Below are 22230 nucleotides of genomic sequence, written 5' to 3' on the forward strand. Positions count from 1 at the left end.
ATCCCCCTGGAAGGAGCAAAGGGCAAGTCTTCCACCTGCCCACTGGTGTGGGGCTTAAGACTTACCTCTGCCGGCAGTCTTCTGAGAACGTGGGGACTGGGCTCCCGCAGGCTGCCCAGCCACCTGAGAACTCTCTTTTTCTGTATAAAACCTGCAGTTTCTTTTTTTTTTTTTTTTAAAGATTTTATTTATTTATTTGACAGAGAGAGATCACAAGTAGGCAGAGAGGCAGGCAGAGAGAGAGAGGAGGAAGCAGACTCCCTGCTGAGCAGAGAGCCCGATGAGGGACTCGATCCCAGGACCCTGAGATCATGACCTGAGCCGAAGGCAGCTGCTTAACCCACTGAGCCACCCAGGTGCCCCAAAACCTACAGTTTCGATGGGTGTTTATCAGATTGGATCAAGTTCTGCTTCTGCAGCTGAAAGCTAGTTGTTTCCCTCGGCCCATGTCTAGAGGCTGCAAGGGATGGGGCATCCATGAGATGTCCCTGTTACTTGATGGCTAAGGTTGGGAATGGTAGTAGCCGTGAGCGGGGACTGTGGCTGTCAAGGGGGTCAAGCTGCTGGTCTGTGGGGATATTAGGGGTGAGAGATGAGCTCCTGCAGCAGGTGTCAACTTAGAGATATGACCCCGAGTCAAACGGCTGACCATCTGGGGACCCCTCTTGTGCACTAGAACTTGGGGGATTCCCCCAACCTTTGAATCTGCACTCAGCCATGTGACTTACTCTGAGCGACCAAAATGTAGCACAAAGGACCGCATGCTGATTCCCAGCTGAGGTCTCAAAGGCCTCACATACTTCTGCTGGCACTCTTGAAAACTGCCACCGTGGCCATACACACAAAGCTGAGTTGGCCTGCCATGGGATGAGAGACCTGTGGCCCAGTGTCCCACACTTTCCTGGTCACCAGCCAGCCAACTGTCAGAAGCCCAGTTGCCCCGTTGGCTATCAGCTGACCACAGATTCATGAAAAAGTCCATCTCAGACCAGAAGACCCTCTCAGCCCATGCAGTCAACCCCACAGAATTGTAAGCTAAATGAATGGCAGTGTGAGGCCACTGAGCTTTGGGGTGCTTTGTTATGTGGCATTAGTTACGCTGACAGCTAACTGACACAAAGGAGTGAGAAGCGTTTTGCCTGCCTTGGACCTCCTCGGGAAAGACCAGGCAGCTACCATGAGACTTGGTCCCCTTCTGGGTTTGGGTCACTGGGGTGGGGCTGGGAGGACACAGTCTTCCACGGCGAACACTTCTCCTCTCCTTTGTATTAAAAAAAATTCCCAAAGCACAGAAACAAAAAAGAACCCATATTCACACATTTCTCTGTTTATATATATTTTCTCTCTATATAGACACAACTCTTCAGTAAACAGTTACAAGATATGTTGGCAACACTGAAAAAAGGAGGCGGGCACCCCATAGACAGGACAACTTCCCACACACTCGATTTCCAGGACACAAGGACGCGCACGATGTACGGAGACCGAAAAAAGCACAGTAAGCCGAATAAATAGGCGATGTTCCAAATCACAACCACGGACACTTCTCTGGAACACCGCGAGAGAGAAGGAAGAGAAGGGACTGTGTGCTGTACTTTGTGACAGGTCTGTCAAGAAAATAAATACGAGTTGGAAGGTCTAGGACCTGGGTCTTGCTGAAATAATGTCCTCTGTAATGAACAGCTGAGTGGCTAGATACACTTTGAACCAAAGGGGGCTTTTGCACATATTTTCCCCGTCTTGGGAAGGCAGGGGACCAGATCAAGGAGACACGATTGTCATGGAGCACACTCTTTGGAGGCAAGCATCATTTAGATCTTGCCCATACTGCTCAAGAGGCCCCCACGGCAGGGACGAAGGGGGTTGGATGCAGTGGAAGGCACTGGGACCGAGGGATTCACCTTCACAAGCACACAGGGCAGGGGTTCCTTCCCATCCTGGTTTGCTCAGGACAGAGGACCAACGTATCCTCTCTGTAAGGGCTTCGATGGGCTTTGAGTCTCCTCCCCTCTCCCAAATCCTCCCTGCCATTCTGGGGAGGAGACTTCCAACCCGACACTGCTTCTCCAGATTCCCAAGCATTCTCAGAAAAGGTTGGCAGGAACGCTCCTACAGAAGGACTGGTGGGCAGGGCGAACCAGCCAGCTCAGCGGCTGTCTGTGACTGGCAGCCCTCTCCATGATGACACGGAGGGGACTATTCCCAGACTGAGCCGTGATTCTGGTCCCAGGTCATCAGCATGTTTGCAAGGAAAACACATGTCCCAGTCAACCCTGGCTGACCTCTGCTTTCCTTATGCCCCTTTATCCTGAGCGAGCCAGGCACCTAGGGAAAAGCCAGCCTCTCTGACTTTTCTAGAAGGGGCTTTCATCAACACACACCTTCTAAGCTTCTGCAGCACCAGACCCCACGTGCTGAAGGGGAGGCGAGGTCTTCCCCAGGAGGTGAAGGAAGGGATGAGGTCTCTGCCCTGTCTGTGGGGGTGGGGGGGGTGGGGGGCTCTGCACAGGACCCCGAGGAGCCTCAGGCTGTCCCACTCCTTAGGTGTGTCTCACACTCCATTACCCTTCCAGGGAGAGGACTGTCTTGAAAAGAAAGAAAAGAAGTCTCTCCTGGGGTCAGGTGGAGGAGAAAAAAAATGAGAGAATAGAGCAAATGGTATCCAGGCTCCCGAGATGGATGTGGACTCCTGCAGGCCTCTGCTGAATGGGAAGGGACCTCAGGCCACACATAGTGTCAAGAAAAGACAGGGAGGGAGATACGCTGGGAAGCCCTTGGGGACATCAGTGGTTCTCCAGTGGGGACATGTGGCAATATCCGGAAACGTTTTGGTTGTCACAACTGGGTTGGGGAGGGGGCCCTACTTGCATCTAGCAGGTAGAGGCCAGGATCCTGCTCAACACCCTATAATACACAGCCCCCACAGAAAAGAATTATCCAGCTCCAATGTCAACAGTGCCAAGGTACAAAAACTGCTCTAAACTAACCTTCCAGCCATGTTCTGTTCTCCAAAGGCCCATTCCAGGGCACAGAGGTAGTCCCATGGACCTCTCCTACACCAATTCCCCCCAAAATTCCCTCCCCAAGTCTCATCTGACAGAACAACTTGGAGGCATTGGGACAGAGTAAGAGAGAGGCGACCCTTCTGGAGGCCATCCACGAAAAGGCTACCTCTGACCACTGACACACCCCAACTCCCGCAAGGGAGGAATCCCAGACTCGGACAATCTTTGGTCAAACGGGAAAACGTAAGGCTGAACTGAAGGGGCAACCCCTCGACCCCACCTGCCTGGGTGGCCAAAGTTGGGGTAGTTTCTCTTTGCACAGAAGTCCACGCTCATGAACAGACACCGGGACCTCGCTCCCAGGGCAGCCGGGAGTGAAAAGTGGGCTGGGCAGGCGGATGGCAGCTCGGCGGACAAGGCCCAGGGGAGCAGGCCCTCACTTGTTCTCGATCAGAGTCTGCACCTTGTACACGAGGTCCCGGGCCAGCTTCAGGACGTGTTTGGTGTTGTGCCGTTCGGCCATTTCTGAAAGAGCAGAAGGCAAGAGCTCATGAGCCTCCTTCTGTGTCCATCCTGGGGCCCCCCTCAAGGCTTCTGGGCGGGAGGCGGGGGGGTCTCTGGGGCAGCCCTATCATAACCATCTGGCATCATTCTCAAGCAGAGACCTTGGGGTATGGCCTGCCCCTTTGGACCCTGGTTTCCTCATCTGTAAAATAGGGGTTACAACAGTTTCTGCCTCACGAGGCTACTGTGAGATCAAACCAGAGACTGTGGGTTCACAGCACGTGCTTGAAAAAAGTTAGGTCTTCCCACCCACCTTGTATAAATACCACGACTAGGGACCTTTCAAGAAAGCAAAGCTGGGGGTGCCTGGGTGGCTCAGTCATTAAGCATCTGCCTTCAGCTCAGGTCATGAGCCCAGGGTCCTGAGACTGAGTCTGACATCGGGCTCTCCGCTTGGTGGGAAACCTGCTTCTCCCTCTCCCTCTGCCCCTACCCTGGCTTGCGCTCTTTCTCTCACTCCCTCTCAGATAAATAAATAAATAAAATCTTTGGGAAAAAAAAAGAAAAAAAAGAAAGCAATGCTGAGCACAGAGTCAATGTTAAAAGGTATGAAAGGATGAAGCAACAGGAAATGGGAAGGGAGAGGAGAAAGTAAAAATAATAATTTTATTAAGAGCTACATAAAATGATTGGATCTTTAGAGCAGACTAATCCTAAACCTAGATGTTTATCATAAAGAAATCATTTACTGGAAGAAAAAGACACCAAGACCAGTCCCAGACTGGCTACCAAGATACCCCAGGGTGTCAGTGGTGAACTCATGAAACTGTAAGGGAGAGAGAATGATATTCCACATCTGCTCAATACCTGACAAACCAGTAGTACAAGGGAGGTCACAAACTGGACTACATTCCTATCAATGACTTTATATCTTTGCAACACTAGGTTTTCTGCAAGCAGTTGAAGAAAGCAAGTTTGAGAAAAAGCAAAAGAATGTGAAAATCACTGTGGAACAAGAAATAAAGGAAGGTACTGGTGTCCAATCTAGTTCTAAGGTTTGAGAAGCTACATAAGTCCAACAGGGGCACACATCCCATTAATTGTTACAGTTATTTAAGAGTGAAATAAAAATATTTTCTTTTGACTGTGGAAAAGATGGGATGGGGAAGAGAGATTAATGAACCCATTAAATGCCACGTGGTTTCTTGGGTTGGATGCTGGAGCAGAAAAAAGGCATCACCTAAAAACTAAGCCAGGGGCACCTGGGTGGCTCAGTGGGTTAAGTGTCTGCCTTCAGCTCAGGTCATGATCTCAGGGTCCTGGGATCGAGCTCTGTGTTGGGCTCTGTGCTCCATGGAGAGTCTGCGTCTCCCTCTGCAGCTTCCCCTCCTCGTGCTCTTTCCCTCTCTCTCAAATACTAAAAATCTTAAACAAAAATAGGCAAAATCAAATAAAATTTACAGTTTAAAAATAATGTGCTGGGGCGCCTGGGTGGCTCAGTGGGTTAAGCCGCTGCCTTCGGCTCAGGTCATGATCTCAGGGTCCTGGGATCGAGTCCCGCATCGGGCTCTCTGCTCAGCAGTGAGCCTGCTTCCCTCTCTCTCTCTCTGTCTGCCTCTCCATCTACTTGTGATTTCTCTCTGTCAAATGAATAAATAAAATCTTTAAAAAAAAATAAAATAAAAATAATGTGCTGATGTTAACTTCTTAGTTGTGACAAATGTTCTAGGATTAGGTTAATGTAGAGACATTAGGGATGCCTGGGTGGAGGGTAGCAAGAACCCTCTGTACTATCTTTTCAGCTTTCCTTTAAATCTAGTTATTCCAAAATAAAATGTTTGTTTTAAAAATAAAAATGAAATAATGTCTCTGGGATGCCTGACTGGCTCAGTCACGAGAGCATGTAATTCTTTTTATTTATTTTTATTTTATTTCATTTTTTTTTAAAGATTTATTTACCTGACAGAGAGAGAGCAAGCAAGCACAAGAAAGAACACAAGAGTGGGGAGGGGCAGAGGGAGAGGGAGAGGCAGGCTCCCTGTAGAGCAGGGAGTCTGATGTGGGGCTCAATTCCAGGACCCCGAGATCATGACCCAAACCAAAGGTAGACACTTCACCAACTGAGCCACCCAGGTGCCCCAGAGTGTGTAACTCTTGATCTCGGGGATGTGAGTTCCATCCCCACGTTGGGTGTAGAGATTACTTAAAAAGAAAATCTTAAGGGGCGCCTGGGTGGCTCAGTGGGTTAAAGCTTCTGCTTTCGGCTCAGGTTATGATCCCAGTGTTCTGGGATCAAGCCCTGCATCGGGCTCTCTGCTCAGCGGGGAGCCTGCTTCTCTCTCTCTCTCTGTCTGCCTCTCTGCCTACTTGTGATCTCTGTTTGTCAAATGAATAAATAAATAAATCTTTAAAAAAAAAAGAAAAAGAAAAGAAAAAAATAATAACGTTTCTGGGGTAAGGTCAAAGGGGGCTTTTTTTTCTTCTTCTTTTGCTTTTTTTTTCAAAATCACCTCTAGGTTTTAAAAAAACGTTTAAATAGTGATAATAGGAGTAAGAGTTTCCAGCTCTGGGCCCCTCAGATGAGCTGCGTATCAGCGTGATTGAGTTTGTCCATGTTGTCTCATTAACTGTCCCAACATCTCTGTGAGGGAGGGATAAGTACCATTCTTCACCCCCTGCCCCACAAGGAATCTGGAGCCCAGAGACAGCATGTCACTTGCCCAAGGTCACATAGCTCCCAGGTGGCTGGGATCAGAATCCATAGTTGTTTGATTTCAAAGACTGTGCCTGTCTCACATCACTTCAAATGCCTTCCTAGAGCTGCTTTTGGGCCCATCAACCCTCCAAAGCAGACACTTTGACCCCATTTTACAGATGAGGAAGAGACTCTTAGAAAGAGGTAAGTGACTTATATCCATGGGCACAGCTGGTTAGTGGCAGAGCCAGGGTTCGCCCTGAGCCTGATTTCAACATCCCTGCTCCTTCTGCTAGATTCCTGAGAAAAACGCATTCTCCATGTTACAAGATGTCAACTCGTCCATCTGGAAATAGACAGAAGAAGCTGATGGAAACCCTTAGCCCCACCTTATCCCCTCCAACACGTGTCAATCTCAATGCATCTCCCACCCTCTGAGGCCCCAGGAAGGGGCCCGTCAGAAGCCCATAAGCCTCAGATGACACCCTGGTCATGTGGGTACCGTTAAAGAATTTGATGATGTCCGTGAAGTCCATATTGTTCTCCAAGATGATGTCCCGGTAGACCTCCACCAGAGCCAGCGCGATGAAGAGGACATAGTGGGCGGATGAGACGTGTTTGGCTGCCCAAATGGTCTCCCAGACAGAGAAGACGTCATCATAGATGAGTTCTACCAACACACCAGCACGCACATGCGTGGGGAGAGGGTCAGCCACGGAGCTCCCGGTGCCACCCTCCCTCTGGGAAAATCCCAGGCCACCTGCGCCCTGTGCTTCTGTCCTCATGCAGCAGACAGAGCTCAGGTCAGGAGGTAGGAAACCTGCACTCTGCCCCTTGACCATGAGAAGACCCAATTTCCCTATCTGTAGAGAAGGCTATGTGGACTGGGGGGTTGTAAGTTTCCAGCTGCTGTGAGGGAAGGAACTGAGCATGGTCGGGTTTAATTTACACTGACCTGTCCCTGCTCTACCCCTTGACTGGCATTCCCCTTTCTGCCTGCACCTTACATCTCCTCTGGCACCCACGAGGTAGCCCCTTGCTTCTGCACACAGGCAGAGCTGGCTGCTGGCTCTGGCGCTGGTCAAGAAACAAGAGAGAGCAATGGTGGAGAGCAAGGGTTCCGGTGTCCAGTCAACTCAGTCTGAATCCGGCCCCACCACTTACTGGCAAGGTGACCTTGGGCTAGTCACTTCCCCTCCACCAGCTTCTCCCTCTCCTCCTCTGTTGTAAGTGGGGTGAGGCTTGAGGAGAAAATACATAGAAATGGCTCAGCACACTGCCTGGCATGTTGTTACATGTCGATTACATGTAACGAACATGTTATCACATGTTTATTAACACTTCCCTGCAGGGGAGCATTCCCCCACTTTGCAAAGTACCAGGGAGCTGGGCTATACCCCATTTCTAAGTCACACAGGACACATGCCACATGGGGCAAGGGGTGCCTTGCCTCCGATAAGCAGCATAACAGAATGGAAGGGAACTAACTGGGCTTAGGAGGTAGACAGAGGGGGCCTAAACTCCTGCCTCCATTGGTCCTACATTGGAATTAGATTCTTCGCTTTAGTTTCCTCATCTGTAACCACATCTATAGAGTAGTGTCATTGCAAACCAGGGCACGTGAGCCAATAGTCAGAACTCGAAAAATGGGTGTTCCTCTCTTCGTCTGGCTGTGTTCCGACACCCCCAGCCTCTCCTCCATGGTCCTTTTCTTCCCCTGAGGTTCTGCTGCAAAGAGCCTAGGAACAATGCCCCAGTTTGAAGTTAGTACCTCGCTTGAAATCCAGCAGGAACCAGCGGTAGCAGAAGTAGAAGTGGGTGTAGTCCCCATTCTGATGCATCAGCTCAAAGAGCTCTGAGTCCAGAATCTGCCCACAGGAGAGAAGGCTAGCATCAGCCTCCTGGGAAGTGGCTGGCCGACAGGGATCCCCTGAATAGAGGATGACCCCCTCACCGGACACCACACAGCCCCTACGACCAGGAGGAGTTAAACAATGGACAAAAGATTTGAAATGAAAACCGACCCAGCTCGGGTCAACTCAGTTGTTTCTCCAAAGAAGAGATGCAAATAAACTATAAAACCCATGAGAGAGGTTCAGCAAATTCGTCAGGAAAATGCAAATCAAAACTCTAAGGAGATACCCCTTCACACCCTCTAGGACAAGAATGGAGAATCAAAAGGACAGATAACGAAGCGTTTGTAGGGGTGGGGAGAAACTGGAGGCCCTGTTGGTGGCTGTGAGGTCACTGCCATGGATGTCACCAAGAGACATGCAGATGTATGGCCACGTGAAACCTGGACACGAATGTTCATAGCGGCACAATTCCCAAGAGCCCAAGAGGAGAAACAACCCAAGGGTCCATCAGTGAACGGTGGCATACACAAAATGTGGCAAAGCCATCCCATGGGGCATCGTTTGGCAATAGAAAGGGCACGGCTTCCCAATACCTGCTACCCCATGGATGGACCCTAAAAACTCGCCACTGAGTGAAAGCAGCCAGACACAGGGGGCCACGTGTTCTGTTACTGCATTTCTATGAAATGACCGGAATCGGCCATACGGAGACAGAGAGTCGACTAGCAGTTGCCGGGAGCTGGGGAGAGGAACAGATGTTACCGTGGTTCCTGGGGTTTCTTTTTGGGGTGCTGAAGATATTCTGAAATTCGTGATGGTTTCACCACTGTAATTATGCTAGATTTTGTATATTTAGAAAGGGTAAACGGCATGGTATGTGAATTATATCTCAATAAAGCTGTGTGTCTGTGTGTGAGAAATATACCCAGATGTTACTTTGAGGAAAAGGATCAATACAAGCAAACATCTATTTTTTTGATTAAATTCAATTAATTAACATATAGTGCATTATTATTTTCAGAGGCAAAGGTCAGTGATTCATCAGTCTTATATAACACCCAGTGCTCATTACATCAAGTGCCCTCTTAATCCCCATCACCCAGTTACCCCATCCCTCCACCCCCTCCCCTACAGCAACCCTCAGTTTTTTTCCCATGATTAATGAGTCTCTTACAGTTTGTTCCCCTCTTTGATTTCATCTTGTTTTAATATTTCCGGCCTTTCCCTATGATTCTCTGTTTTGTGTCTTAAATTCCATACGAGTGAGACGTATGATAATTGTCTTTCTCTGATTGACTTATTTTGCTTAACATAATACCCTCTCGTTCTACCCATGTCATTGCAAATGGCAAGATTTCGGTTTTTTGATGGTTGCATAATATTCCATCTTTATCCATTCATCTTTATCCATTCATCTCTTGATGGACATGTAGGTTCTTTCCATAGTTTGGCTATTGTGGACATTGCTGCTATAAACATGTGGATGTATGTGCCCCTTTAGATCACTACATTTGTATCTTTGGGGTAAATATCCAGTAGTGCAATTGCTGGGTAATAAGGTACTCTATTTTTAACTTCTTGGACCCTCCATGCTGTTTTCCAGAGTGGTTGCACCAGCTTACATTCCCAACAACAGTGTGGGAGGGCTCCCCTTTCTCCACATCCTTGCCAACACCTGTTGTTTCCCGACTGGTTAGTTTTGGCCATTCTGACCAGTGTAAGATGGTATCTCTTGATCTGTATTTATTTCCCTGACAAGTAAACATCTTTTTAAGGGCCAGAGCCACATCTTGTTCATTACGTAGCCATGGGGCCTGGCTCAGTGAGACAGAATGAAGTGGCGTTGATTTGAGCTAATGGAGTCAGGACGAACTGAACTGAGTTAGACTACATGTGGCTGGTCTGTTGATGTAGGGAGCTCTGGACTGAGGGCTATATGATTGAATAGGACCAGTCATACCTGGATCAGCGACCTCATGTTGGCAAAGTGCGTGTCCATGGCACCTCCGTGGGGGAAGTTCTGGTTCATTCGCTTCATCAGCTCCGTGAAGCAGCTGAAGGCAAGGGCCTCTAGGGAAAGAGCACAGGAGAAATGGTCACCTCTGCCACTGCCCAAGAAACCCGAGCTCCCAAGGTGATCCCAAGGTCGAAGGCCCCAAGCTGGTTCACGTGGTCCACAGCCAGAGGAGAAACACACAGATGAGGGAGAGCCAGTGTATCCCACTTGAGGGAATGTTCTTTAGTCTTAACCACATGCTTTCTACCTGTGAGGGGTTGAATAGCCTTTCTTTTAGCACATACAGGTCTCCTCTCTCTCAGGGCTCTTTTTGGCCGGGACTGTTTCTCAGTCTTCCCTTGTTTCTCATGACCTTGGAAGTTGCGAGGGCAGTTGCCATGTATTCTACGGGAGGCTTCTCTATTGGAATTTGTCTGATGTTTTTCTCACGATGAAACTGGGATTTGGGGTTATTGGGAGAAGGGCCACATGGGTAACAGGCCATTTTATCTTATTTAATTATACTTATTTATTTTTAAAGATTTAATTTAATCATTTGACAGACAGAGATCACAAGTAGGCAGAGAAGCAGGCAGAGAGAGAGGGAGGAAGCAGGCTGCCTGTCGAGCAGAGAGCCCGATGTGGGGCAGGATCCCAGGACCCCGAGATCATGACCCGAGCTGAAGACAGAAGCTTCACCCAGGCGCCCCTTTTTCCTTTTTTTTTTTTGGTAACAGGCCATTTTAATCAGATTGTGTTGTCACAGGCACCTGCTACCCACATGACTTAAGAATGGTAACGTTGGGGCGCCTGGGTGGCTCAGTGGGTTAAGGCCTCTGCCTTCGGCTCGGGTCGTGATCCCGGGGTCCTGGGATCGAGCCCCGCATCGGGCTCTCTGCTCGGCAGGGAGTCTGCTTCCTGCTCTCCCTCTGCCTGCTTCTCTGCCTGCTTGTGGTCTCTGTCTGTCAAATGGATAGATGAAATCTTTAAAAAAAAAAAAAAGAATGGTAACGTTGATTTCAGTCACCTTGCTGTCGCAGAATTTGTCAGGTCTCTTCACCACAGCGTTTCTTTCTCGCCTGCACCTGCTTCTACACTGAACTTCTTGGAAGGAGGTCACAATGCACAGCTCTTGTCTAGGGAGTGTGGCGTTATGCTCCTCATTTTTTAACAGCCTTATAGAGATTCACACCACAGAAAACTCACCGTTTTATTTATTTATTTTTAAAGATTTTATGTATTTATTTGACAGAGAGAAAGAGAGCTCACAAGTAGGCAGAGAGAGAGGGGGAAGGAGACTCCTTGCTGAACAGAGAGCCTGATGCAGGGCTCGATCCCAGGACCTTGAGTTCATGACCTGAGCCAAAGGCAGAGGCTTAACCCACTGAGCCAACCAGGTGCCCCAAACTCACCATTTTAAATGTACGGCTCCCATTTTTAGTATAATTCTCAGAATTGTGGAACCATCCTCTAGAAGGTCAGAACATTTTCCTCGCCCCCAAAAGACACCTCCACACATCAGCAGTTATGGCCCAGTTCCCTCTTCCCCCAGCCCCTGTCAGCCATTAATCTGTTTCCTGTCTCTATAGCTTTGCCTCTTCTGGAAATTTCTAATAAATGGAACCATGCATTATGAGGAACTGCCATGCTGCCTTCTAAAATGGCAAACTTTTTTTTTTTTTAAGATTTTATTTATTTGACAGAGAGAGACATGCGAGAGAGGGAACACAAGTGGGGGAACAGGAGAGGAAGAAGGAGGCTTCCCGCTAAATAGGAAGCCTGATGCAGGGCTAGATCCCAAGACCCCGGGATCATGACCTGAGCTGAAGGCAGACGCTTAACAAGTGAGCCTCCCAGGCACCCCAAAATGTCAAACATTTTACAATCTCACTAGCTAAGTATAAAGGCACTGCTGTCTCCATATTATCACTAACACGTAACAGTTTGCATTGTTTTGATTCTAGTCATCTTCGTGGGTGTGCAATGGTATCTCACTGTGGTTTTCATTTGCATGTCCCTAGTGATGAAAGATAATGAGCATCTTTTAATAGGCTTACTGGCCAACTGTATGTCTATTCTGTTGAGAAATGTTCTATCCAAACCTTTGTTCATTTTTCATTGTGTCATTTCCCTTTTTATTGTTGAATTGTAAAAGCTCTTAACATATCTTGGATATAAGTCCCTTATATTACACACGTGATTTGCAAGCATTTTCTTCAATTCTTTGGGCTCTCTTCATTTTCTTGAGGGTGTCCTTTGAAGCACAATAGTTTTTAATTTGGGGCAAGTCTAATTTGTTTTTAATTTTCTCACTTTATTCTTTTGGTGCCATATCTAAGAAACCACTGCTTAACACCCAAAGTCATTAAACCAAGGTCACAAAGATGTATGCCTTTGTTTTCCTCTAATAATTTTATTGTTTCAACTCTTATATTTGGGTCTATGGTCCATTTTGGGTTAGTAGTTTTGCATATAGTATGAAGCATGACTCTGACTTCAAGCTTGTGCGTGCAGATGCTTGGTTGTTTCAGCATCAGATGTCGGAAAGACTCTTCTTTCCTCACTGAGCTGAAATGTCTCGGCACCCTTGTCAAAATCACCTGACGTAAATGTGTGAGAAACACTTATTTCCAGACTTCCAATTTTATTGTACTGATCTACGTGTCTATCCTTGGGGAAGTACCACACTCTCTTGATTACTCTATTGTAGTAGGCTTTGAAATTGGGAACTGTGCACCCTCTAACATCTTCTTTCTCCAAACTGATTTTGCTATTCTTGGTCCCTTGCATTTTGAATTTTTGGGCCAGCTTGCCCATCTGTACAAGAAAATGCAGCTGGGGTGTTGGTAGGGATGGTAGTCAATTTTGATCAGTTTAGAGAGAATGGCCAACTTAATACTGCCAAGTCTTCTGATTCATAAACATGAGGTGTCTTTCTATTTATTTAGATCTCTAACTTTTTAAAGAAATTTATTTATTTGAGACAGAGTACACGAATGTGTAGGGGAGGGGTAGAAGGAGAGGGAGAAGCAGGCTTCCCACTGAGCAGGGAGACCTGGGTTCAACCCCAGGACCCTGGGATCATCACCACCTGAGCCAAAGGCAGACACTTAACTGACTGAGCCACCCAGGAACCCCTAGCTCTTAAATTTTGTTAACAACATTGTACAGTTTTGGTATACAGGCATACTTTGTTTTATTATACTTTTCTGATATTGCTTTTTTTTTTTTAAACAAATTGAAGGTCTATGGCAACCCTGCATCAAGGAAGTCTATCTACCAGCATCATTTTTCCAACAGAATTTGCTCCCTTCGTGTCTCTGCATCACATTTTGGTAATTCTTGCAATGTTTCAGTCATTTTCATTATTATTTTATCTGTTATGGTGATCTGTAATCAATGATTATGAGTTGACAATAGCTCAGATAATGGTTAGTACTTTTTTATCAAAAAGGTGTTTTTAGGGGTGCCTGCGTGGCTCAGTATGTTGGGCCTCTGCCTTCAGCTCAAGTCATGGTCTCAGGATTTGGGATAGAGACCCGCACTGGGCTCTCTGCTTAGCAGGGAGCCGCTTCCCTTCTCTCTCTGCCTGCCTCTCTGCCTACTTGTGATCTCTCTCTCTGTCAAGTAAATAAAAAAATCTTTTTTTTTTTTAAGATTTTATTTATTTATTTGACAGAGATCTCAAGTAGGCAGAGGTAGGCAGCGGGAGGTGGGAGGGTGGGAAGCAGGCTCCCTGCTGAGTAGAGAGCCCGATGCAGGGCTCGATCCCAGGACCCTAAATTATGACCTGAGCTGAAGGCAGAGGCTTAATCCACTGAGCCATCCAGGCGCCCCAATAAATATTTTTTTAAAAAAGGTATTTTTAAATTAAGGTATATACATTATTTTTCTAGACATAATGCTATTACACACTGAACAGTTTGTAGCGCAAACACAACTTGCATGTGTGTTGGGAAAAGAAAAAATTCATTTGACTCGCTTTAATGCAATATTTGCTGTATCGTAGTGATCTGGAATTGAACTTGTAAATCTTCCACTTCTTCTGTTAAATTTATTCATAAATATCTTCTTTTAGATGCTATTACAATTGGAACTGTCTTCCTCATTTTGCTTTTGGATTGTTGAATGCAAGTGTACAGAAGTGCAACTGACTTTTGTATATATATCTTGTATGTTACAACCTTGTTGAACTTTTAAAATTAGCTCCAATACTTTTTTTGTTGGGGGGGACTGTGGGAGAGGGAGAGAAAGGATCCAGCATAGAGTCTGACATGGAGCTCGATCTTACAATGCTGAGATCATGACCTGAATCAGAATCAAGAGTCAGGTGCTAACAGATTGAGCCACCCAGGCGCCCTGCCAATACTTTTTTCTTATTCCTTGGGATTACTATATGCAAAAATCACATCATCTGCAAGTAGACAACTTTACTTCCTTTCCAGTACAGCTACCTTTTCTTTCTTTTGCTTCCATAATTGTCCTGTCTAGAACCTTTTGTAGCAAAAGTGGACATCCCAGGGGCACCTGGGTGGCTCAGTGGGTTAAGACCTCTGCTTTCAGCTCAGGTCCATGATCCCAGGGTGTTGGGATCGAGCCCCGCATCTGGCTCTCTGCTCCGCTGGGAGCCTGCTTCCTCCTCTCTCTCTCTGCCTACCTGCGATCTCCCTCTGTCAAATAAATAAATAAAAATCTTAAAAAAAAAAAGTGGACATCCTTGTCTTTTTCCTGATTGTAGGAGAAAAGCATTCAGTCTTTCACCATTGATATGAATTAGCTGTAGGTTTTTCTTACAAGCCTTTTATCACGTTTAGGAAGTTTCCTTCTATTCCTAGTTTGTTGAGTATTTTTAACATGAGATAGTGTGAGATTTGGCCAAATGCCACTTTGTCGTCAATGAAGACAACTGTGTCATTTTTGTCCTTTATTCTATTAAGATAGTGAATTGCACTGATTGATTTTCATTCATTAAACCAGTCTGCATATGATGAGAGTTCTGTGTCTCTTGGTCACGGTATAGATAGTCCTGTTATATTTTGCTGGATTCAGTTTGTAAGTGTTTTGCGGAGGATTTTTATCTTTATAGTCATAAAGGACATCAGTCTGTAGTTTTCTTTTCTTGTGATGTCTTTGTCTGGTATTGGTATCAAGGTACTGATGGGTCCTCATATAAGGAATGGTCTTACAGAATGAGTTGGGAAGCATTCCCTCCTATTCTACCTTTTGGAAGAGTTTGTGAAAGATTGCTATTATTTCTTTTTTTAGTGTTTGGTAGATTCACCATGAAGACACCTGGGCCTGGGTTTGTCTTTGTCCGCATTCACATTTGTACAATCAGTGGCTAGGAAAGGCCTGGCTGGGTGTTGGGCACCTGGCAGTAAGTGTTGGCTAATATGGAACAACAAGACTTTTTATTTCACTGGGGCCTTGGTGTGTTCACCAACAGGTCCTCTGAGCACCTGCACTGACCCATTCCGTGGAGTCACATGAGGTTACCCTCCCCTCCCCTGCAGTAGGAAGAAAATTTGCGCCCCTGGACATGGAGTGGGGAGGACATACTCACCGTCATCCAGGATGACCAGCAGTGGAGCCAGGAGATCACACATGCCCTGGACATAGCCGGTCTCAATGTGCTGCCAGATGTAGCTACAAGAGAGAGACCAGGGGCCCAAGGATGGCATTTGTGACCCGTCTCTCCAACCCACTAGTCCTCTCCCTCCTCCCTGGCATGGTCCCCCATCTCTCACCTGGACCACTCACTCCTTGAGGTTTCACCTGCATCCCCTGCCCATCTGACACTCTTCAAACATCTTATTCTCAGCCACCACAATGGCCTTCCTAAATCTCAACTCAAAACCCCACATGCTCGCAGGTTCCCCGCTGTGACAAGACGATAAGCAAACTCCATCACTGGGGGTACAAGGCATTCAGAGTCATCCCCCAATCCATCTTCGTGTCCCCGCCATGACCTCCTGGTACTTCCTCCTCTCTGGCACACATTTACACCCCTGTGCTTTGCCCTAGCTGTTCCGTACTTGGGGTTCCCATCTGCCTCTTAATAATAAGAACAATATTCACTGAGCATTTACTGTATACTCAGCCACTGAACATGTCTTGCACCATGAAGTTATCAAAATAATTGTATGAGAAAGGTATTATCATATCCCATTTTACAGATGAGGAGACTGAGGCCCAGAGACATCAGTAACATGCATAGAGTCATACACCTGCTAATAAATGGCAGAGGCAGGATTTGAACCCAGGTAGCCTCACCTCAAAGCCAAGTGGTTTCTTGAGTCTCTCCTAATTTTGCCGAAGGCCATCTTGAATGTCACCTCCTGTGAAGCCTTCCATGTTTTCTCCCAAGGCCATACCCCAGAAAAAGCTGGTCTAGCCTTTCTTCCCCAGTACATCTTCATTTTACTGTATTAAAGTTCCTTGTATTTGTATCTCCTCAACTCAGTTTTGAGAGAGAATGATTGCTCAGGAGAGTGCAAAATTGAATAGTTAAGAGATAGTACTTATTAATAAAAATGCGTTAGAGCAAGGGTTGGCAACCCTTTCCTGAGAGATCCAGATAATAATTATTTTCTGCTTTGCATGCCGTATGTGCTCTGTCTGAACTACTCAATTCTGCAGAAGCAGTCACAGATACTACATGAACAAATGGGCATGGCTGAGTTCTAATTTATTTACAAAATGGGGGTGGGCTGGATTTGGCCTGTGGGTTACACTACTAGTTTGTGAGCTCCTGAGTTAGAGTAGCATGGAGAGATGGCCAGGATGCATTCTCACATGTATAAAGCAAGTTGTAGAAAACCCAGTATTAATCCCATATGGGTAAAATACAAAAAAAGTTAAAACACATACACATGCGTGTGATATTACATTATATATATGATCTATTGTGTTATTTTACACATATAATACACAGATGGCTCGTGAGGATGCTTATTCAATTGTTAGCAGAGTTCTTCTAGCGCACAGGGCATTACGACTGGAGAGAGAAGCAGTTTCTCTTCAGACCTTATGAACTTCTGGATTTGCTGATTGATAGATGTTTTTAATAAGCCTGAGTTACTTCCATATTTTAAGAAATAAGATACTCAGTATGTAGTGAAAAGTAATAAGAAGCTCCAAGTCTTGGCTTAAGGAAATAAAGGACAAGATTCTAGAACCTAAGAGACAGGGGTATGAGCTCCTGTTCAGCCAACTGACCCCACTGGGGGACTCGAGCAGTATGGTAGCCATCCACTTTTGTTTCCTTCCCTGCAGATGGGGTAACGTTGACTCTACAGCCTTGCTGTGTGAGCGAGGCGTAACAGCCTTAGTATGGGGCTCAGGGGAGTGCCTGGTATACAGTAAGTGCTTAATAAATGCTCTGTTGTTATCATTGCTCTGGTTGTTACCTTACTGTCAATGTGGCCTGGCATAAACAGGTGGGCAAGGAGACAGCAGCAGAGGCTGCCGTCCGGCTGGGTTCCCTGGGCCCCGTGTCTGCCACCCCCGGCCGTGCCCACAGACCTCCTCCCCTCAGCCACCTGCACATGATGTTCCGCAGCTTCTCCAGATTGGCAGGCGTGAAGTACCAGTAGTTGCGGTCACACCTCTGCACGTCCTTCTCGATGCGGTGCAAGTTCACCGTGTACAGATCCAGGAGCTCCGGCTTCAGGCCCCGGGGGAGGGGAAGGAAAGGACGGTTACACCTCCACTCCTCCCAGAGGTCGGATGCCAGAGGTTCTCCCTCTGCCCTCCTCACCCTCTCCTGCTGCCCCTGAAAAGCATCTCCTCTCCCAGGAGAGTGTTTCATTTTGTTTCTGTTGTTGCCTCTGAAAGCCTCTTTTTTACTTCATATAATGAGAGTTCTTTGGCTTTTCTCCCTTCAACGAAACAAGACAACTCTGGAAGGTGCACAGACTGACTACCCATTGAGTGGATGAGGGTTGTAACTAGCTGGAGGTGCCCCCTCCCCCGCCAGTACCCGACAGGAAGAATGGAGGAAGCGAGCAGGAGTCCAGTTCCGGCCTGAAAACTTGACCCTGCCTGAAAACAAGGTGCAATGATATGGCAAGAAAAATATGGGAACATTTCAAGGCCAAAATTTAACCCACAAAGGTAAGTAAATACCAAATCTGGCTCTCGCCTTGAAGGAAGCTTCCAAATGGGCAAACAGAAGCTTGGGTTGAATGGTTTTGGTGTCCTTGTACCCTAAGGTAAGGAATCGAATAAGAGACTCTCCTGCATTTAAGGTGGGATCCCCAAGGACCCGGATCCCCAGTAAGGGAAGCCTGGAAGAAAAACTAATATTTGGGGTCTCAAGGACAGCGGCCTGTCTTGAATAGAGGGCTCAAGTGAAGCGTAAAGTATATCCCCCTGGATAATTAAGAGTTTCAGATCAGGTTTATAATGCACACAGGTGTGTAACCTGAAAGTGAAAGTAAGCTCCCTGTGAAGATGAAGAAAAAAATCCCAGATGACAGCTGTGCATCAGAAGCCGTGGACCAGGGAAGGCCACTGGAGAGACTTCTTGAGACATAAACACGAACAGAAAACATCACGTGTCTGAATGTTCCAAGAGAGATTTAGACCACTGGCAGAGTTTGGAGGCTGGGGTTGGGGGTGGGGGGGGTGAACCATGGTTTATATGTGGCAAACGTAGGAAAGGAAAACAGAGACAAGGAAATAAAAACGCATCTGGGGGAACAAAACTTCTTTTTGTGGGAAAGAAAAAAATAAATACAGCTTCCTACGTGGTATATACATTATTATGTTTTCTAGTGTGAACCGTAAACAGTCATTTAACTAAAATTATGATAACTGCAGTGGATGGATGGAGCTGGGAAGGTGCCCCTGGTGGGGTGGGGGTGTGGGTGTGGACTGTCTGGAATTGAAGAGAAAGGGAAAAAAAAGATCAAGAAGTAGCAGTACAGGGATGTTATTGGCAGACGTGGGGGTAAAGGCCAGATAATTTGGGCACAGTAAGTCATTGTGATTGCCTCTGGGGAGAGCTCCACGGTGGCGGGTGGGGGGCACTTCTGGTTTCCTTATTCGGCCTTGTCTGTTTGACTCTGTCAACTATGGGCATGCGTATCTTAGATAGAAATAACAAAGTCTTCAAAGGGAATGGAAATACCACGCCTGGCTCAGGAAACCTCCTGTTCAGTTGACATCCTTTGGTTTGGATTTTCTGGCAAGAAAGCAAACTTGAGTATTTAAGATGCTGACTTGAGTGTATGCCAAGCGGCTCATCCTTGAGGCTGGAATGGACTGAGGGCTCACTGCATGTCGGGCATGGAGGACTGGACTCACTAATTCTGAGAACAGCCCAAGAGGGAAAGTACCCAACTGATGGGGAAACTGAGGCTCGGAGAGATAAAGTGACATGCATCAGTTGGGATTGACTCTGGGACAGCTGGAACAGCACACCCTGTGCTCTTGTCTTCGCTCCCAAAGGGGCTTCTCCAGTGCAGCCTCTTTGCTGAGGAAAATTGTAACAAACCAGAGATCATGCTGGGAAAATGAAGCTCATGGGACACGCCCACCCTCCTGTAGCTGTTAGGTAAGAAACCCAAGTACGAGAGAATCCTGGAGACTTACAGAGTAAGTGACACCACTGGAAGACACAGGCGACGCCTCGTTGTTGGCGGACGTGGCCACGGCCAGAGAAGCCAGGGCAGGAAAGAGACTTTCCATCTCAGGCTCTTCTGAGAGGTTGTCTTCGCTGTCCACCTGGCTGTGCTTCTCCACCTCACCACCCCCCCAGCGCTCCATGGCGGCCCCCTCCTTCCCGGGCAGGGCCACGTCCATGCTGCCAGTGAGGGACATGAACTCGTCCATGCTCTCGTTGGCAAGGAGGTCGCTCTCCAGACTGTCCTGCACAGCCAGCTCCTCGCGGGGGGCCTCATCTCGGGAGGTGGTGGCCTCGCTGCTCTGCCCATCATCCACGCTGCTGTCCCCGGGTCGACGCGCCAGGGGAGTGTTCCGCTGGGCGTCCATGACGCTGTCTTCTGTGCTCAGGCTGGGCTCCGAGTGCTCTGAGAGGCCCGAGGAGAAGTTGTGGGAAGAGGGATGGCCAGAGTCAGGGGAACAGGTGCCGTTCGCCAGGCTCCCATTGGGGATCTTGGGCTGTTTCTCCTCCAACCTGCCTTCTGCCTCCACCTGTTCCACTTCATCTACAGACTCAAACACCTGAAGACGAGGAGCATAAGAATGGAGAGACAAGGATGTCCACTGGGACACTGCTTCCATAACAACCTAGATCTCCGTCAGCAGGGGACTCATTCAAATACAGAACATGTACATGGAATACTATACAGCCAGGAAAAAGGGTAGGGGAGGGAACCAGGCATAATATGGGTTCTTGTTGTGAAAAATTAAAAAGTGGCCTGTTGCATGGAAACACATGGAATAATCCAGAAATAAGGCAGCATTGAAATTGCCTGAGGAGGGAGCACCAGGGCATTCAAGTGGCAAGGACTGTACTTTTCATCACACAAAATTATAGGTACATAGTTTTTTACGTAAAAAAATAGTTAAAAACATAAGGAACCAGGCTAAAAACAGCATAGTATATTCACGCGATTGGCTATTATGGATCGGTTTCCAGAAGTAGTTAGAGATGTGTGAACCACTATGGAAAAGCCTCCAGGGTCCATCTCGAGGATTTATTTGTGGTTGGTTGTGTCCTGAGGTCATATCCTATCAAGGATATAAGACCACATTCCAAAGGAACATGAACTATTTCTTCACTGTGTTTAGGTCACCAACGTGATTTACTGTTAAAATCACATTTTTGGTTTTTAAAAATTTGATTCAATTGTTTTAAATTATGTAAAAAAAAAACCAAAAAACAAACGTACCTAACTCGGAACTAGGAAACAAGGGATATTCAAGGAAATGTAGTTTCTTTTCCTGTGCCCTCCTCTGATTCCTGTAGGTAATGATTCTGATTCATTTCTGGCTTATTCATCCATTGTTCTTGAAAATAGGTATATTAATATTTCCTCTTTTTATGCAAAAGGTGACACAGTAAGCATATTTGTGGGGCTTTGCTTTTTTATTTAATATCCAGTGAGATGAGTTAACATTTCACTGAATAAAATGGAAAGCTGTGGACCAACACATATGACGGCATTTATGTAGAAATTTTCAAAAATTACCAAACATAGCAATATATGCTTTATGTACTATATACGTATTTCTGCGTATGTACAGGCAAGCAGTGGGGGCTGACAGGACACACAGAAAATGATGCTATTTCTAGGGAGGGCGAGTGGGGATTAGGAATGGTCAAAGTCAAATTTAGCTTTCTCTGAAACATTTTAATTTTTTACAGGGAGAAGAGATTCATATATTACTTGTGTTAACTAAAAACTCCATTTTTAATGCTAGTATAAAAAGCTAAAAATCTTAAGTGACCTGTACGTGATGGACACCCAATCCCTTTACTCCAGGTTGGATGGAGTGAGTGGATGACGGGAAGGGAAGGATGGGGAAGGGGCTGGGCCTCCAGAAGGTCACCTGTGTGCCACTGCTGGAGTCACTCTGTAGGCGGACATGCTGGCGGCCGGAACTGCAGCTCTGGGAAGACTGATAGAAAAAGAGGCCAAGAGAATAGTGGTGAGGCTGTATCCTGGCTCTGGGGCTCTGGGGCCCTGGGGGCCCTGCTCTCAGCTCAGGCAGGGATTCCTCAAGTGTGGTCTCATTTCTATTCCTGACTCGGGCAAGTCCCCTCAGGGCCCAGCCTCCTATTTGCACACTGAGAAGTGGGGGAGGTCTCCCTCTGCTCCCTGGAGCCTTTGGGGACACACAGAAGGCACAAGACCCCACCTCTCACTCCTGCAACTGGAAAACCTTACCTTTCACTGCCTTGTACTTGACACTTCTGGCTAATATTTAAGTTCAACTCCATGTGACTGGTTGGCACGAATGGCTTGATTTTTTTGTAATTCCCCTCTCTGTCGATAAGCTTTTGCCCTATGACTTCTAGTTCCTGCCTACCTGGATGCAGGGCTTGGCCCTGTGACCTACTTTGGCCAGTGGGATGTTAGCAATCTCGACAGGGCAGAGCTTTTACCAGCCCTTGTGCGTTTTCACTTTGTCTCTTTACAATCTGTGTTCACGATAAGAATGTGCCCAGCTCAGCCTGCTGGAGGATGGGACATGTGGATCACA

General features: G+C 46.9%; 1 protein-coding gene across 4 annotated transcripts in view; it reads right to left on the reverse strand.

Annotated features, from left to right (window-relative positions):
- Positions 1-1311: 1311 nt before the first annotated feature.
- SGSM1 (small G protein signaling modulator 1) overlaps positions 1312-22230 on the reverse strand; it is an 89869-nt gene continuing 68950 nt past the window's right edge. For all 4 annotated transcript variants that reach the window (XM_044244050.1, XM_044244049.1, XM_044244051.1 and 1 more), the window contains 8 exons: positions 21577-21645; positions 19654-20244; positions 17598-17722; positions 15620-15702; positions 10021-10130; positions 7976-8072; positions 6707-6874; positions 1312-3530 (listed from right to left, as the gene is read on the reverse strand). In XM_044244050.1, coding sequence (XP_044099985.1) covers positions 3442-3530; positions 6707-6874; positions 7976-8072; positions 10021-10130; positions 15620-15702; positions 17598-17722; positions 19654-20244; positions 21577-21645 — 1332 coding nt within the window. In that variant the 3' untranslated portion in view covers positions 1312-3441. The remainder of the gene's footprint in view (positions 3531-6706; positions 6875-7975; positions 8073-10020; positions 10131-15619; positions 15703-17597; positions 17723-19653; positions 20245-21576; positions 21646-22230) is intronic.

This window comes from Neovison vison, chromosome 3, assembly GCF_020171115.1.
Source record: "Neovison vison isolate M4711 chromosome 3, ASM_NN_V1, whole genome shotgun sequence".
Classification (NCBI taxonomy): domain Eukaryota; kingdom Metazoa; phylum Chordata; class Mammalia; order Carnivora; family Mustelidae; genus Neogale; species Neogale vison.